The 1438-nt window shown below is 60.0% G+C and overlaps 1 protein-coding gene across 1 annotated transcript in view; it reads right to left on the minus strand.

Moving 5' to 3' along the window:
- Positions 1–183, minus strand: part of LOC104472492 (calretinin-like) — a gene marked incomplete at both ends in the record, with an annotated part of 687 nt that extends 504 nt beyond the window's left edge. Inside the window, one exon of the mRNA XM_010088197.1 lies at positions 1–183. This exon is cut by the window's left edge and continues 6 nt beyond it. Coding sequence (XP_010086499.1) covers positions 1–183 — 183 coding nt within the window.
- Between the last annotated feature and the right edge of the window lie 1255 nt (positions 184–1438).

The following is a 1438-nucleotide window of genomic DNA, read 5'->3' on the forward strand; positions in this document are numbered from 1 at the left end:
CCCCCTTCCTTGCACTTTCCAGCTCCTGGAAGAAGTTTTCCAGCTCTTTGCCTTCGATGTAGCCATTTCCTAGGGAAGGAAAATAAATGTAATAAGACCCCGCCGGTGTCAGAGGGTGGGAGACAAGGGAAGGACTCTCCTGGGGGATGCAGTGCTTGTCCCTGCCCCATGGCTCCGGGGCTCCTGTGGCAGCAAAGAAACTCCAGCTGATGCCGAGTGTTATGCAACCCGGCGATGCCCAAATTTGCAGAGAGCCGGAGCCCCCCGCCCCAGGCTTGTCTCCTGCACCTGCTGGTAGGGCTCAGGGGACTTTGTCCCCTTTCCAGTGTTTGCTGCATTTTCTGCCCCTGACGCTCTAACTGGGTGCTTTAATGAAACCTCCTGGTCCCCCGACCAGGACTGTTTCCTCACAGCAGGGGCCAGCGAGGGCTAATTGGGGAGCAGCGACAAGGCACCCGGCACAGCATCACCCCCCAGGTGCAGGATCAGCCCCAGGGATGGGCTCAGCCCAGCGCTGGTCTCCGCAGTGGCTGGAGGCTCAGAAAGGTCCCTGTCCCACGTACCCCTCGTTGCCGATGGCTGTGCTGAGATGTGGTTCCTACGGAACCCAGAGTACCCGCAGCTCTTTGCTGCCCGTGGGATGCTCAGCGGCAGGAGGGCTCAGCCAGGTCCCAGCCACACATCCCTCCCACAGCGGTGGCCCTCCGTGGCTTCGAGGGCATGACTGGCACGGCTCAAAGCAGCAGGGTCCTGCCATGGGCTAGGGGACCGCAGCGAGGACACTGAATCCACAGTGCTGCCAGGCAAAAGTTGTCATCTCCCTGCCAAAAATCCTCCTTCCCACCAACATCTGGGCACAGCTGGGGAACGCTGCCCTTTCCTGCCCAAGGGACAGCCAGGGCTCTTCCTTGTGGGCATCCCCCCAAAAACCCCTCCACATTTCAGCCTCCGGAGGCTTGGACCGTGGTGCCCTGATCTGCACCACCTTCGGCATCATCATGTGCAGGCTCCCAGGTGGCATCACGTCCCCACTTCCCCGTGGCAGCTGGGAGCACCTGGAAAGTCCCAGGGCACCTTCCTCCCCAATGGCCACATCCCGACGGATGGGCAGCATCCCTCCCAGGAGGGGACAAGGGGCTCGGGCGCTGTTGGGGTCCTGATGTGAGCTTTCCACTGCCCTTCCAGGGGCTTTGCTTTTGTGGGTGCAGGAGAACCCCAAGCTCCTTTAAATTCAGTTGGAAAAAAGTAATCAGCCAGAGTTTTGAGCCAAGAAGAATAATGCCAAGAAAATCCATGGCCAGTGGCTTGGTTTCCCCTGAGCAGCAGCTTGGACAGGTCTGATCCGTGTCCGCAGAGCAGAGGTGTGTGGAGCCACACGGAAAATCCCTGCAGAGAGCCATGGTGGGCTGTGCGTCTGGGACAGCCATGGCTGGCAAAG

The sequence above is a fragment of the Pterocles gutturalis genome, unplaced genomic scaffold (genome assembly GCF_000699245.1).
Source record: "Pterocles gutturalis isolate BGI_N339 unplaced genomic scaffold, ASM69924v1 scaffold5132, whole genome shotgun sequence".
NCBI lineage: Eukaryota > Metazoa > Chordata > Aves > Pterocliformes > Pteroclidae > Pterocles > Pterocles gutturalis.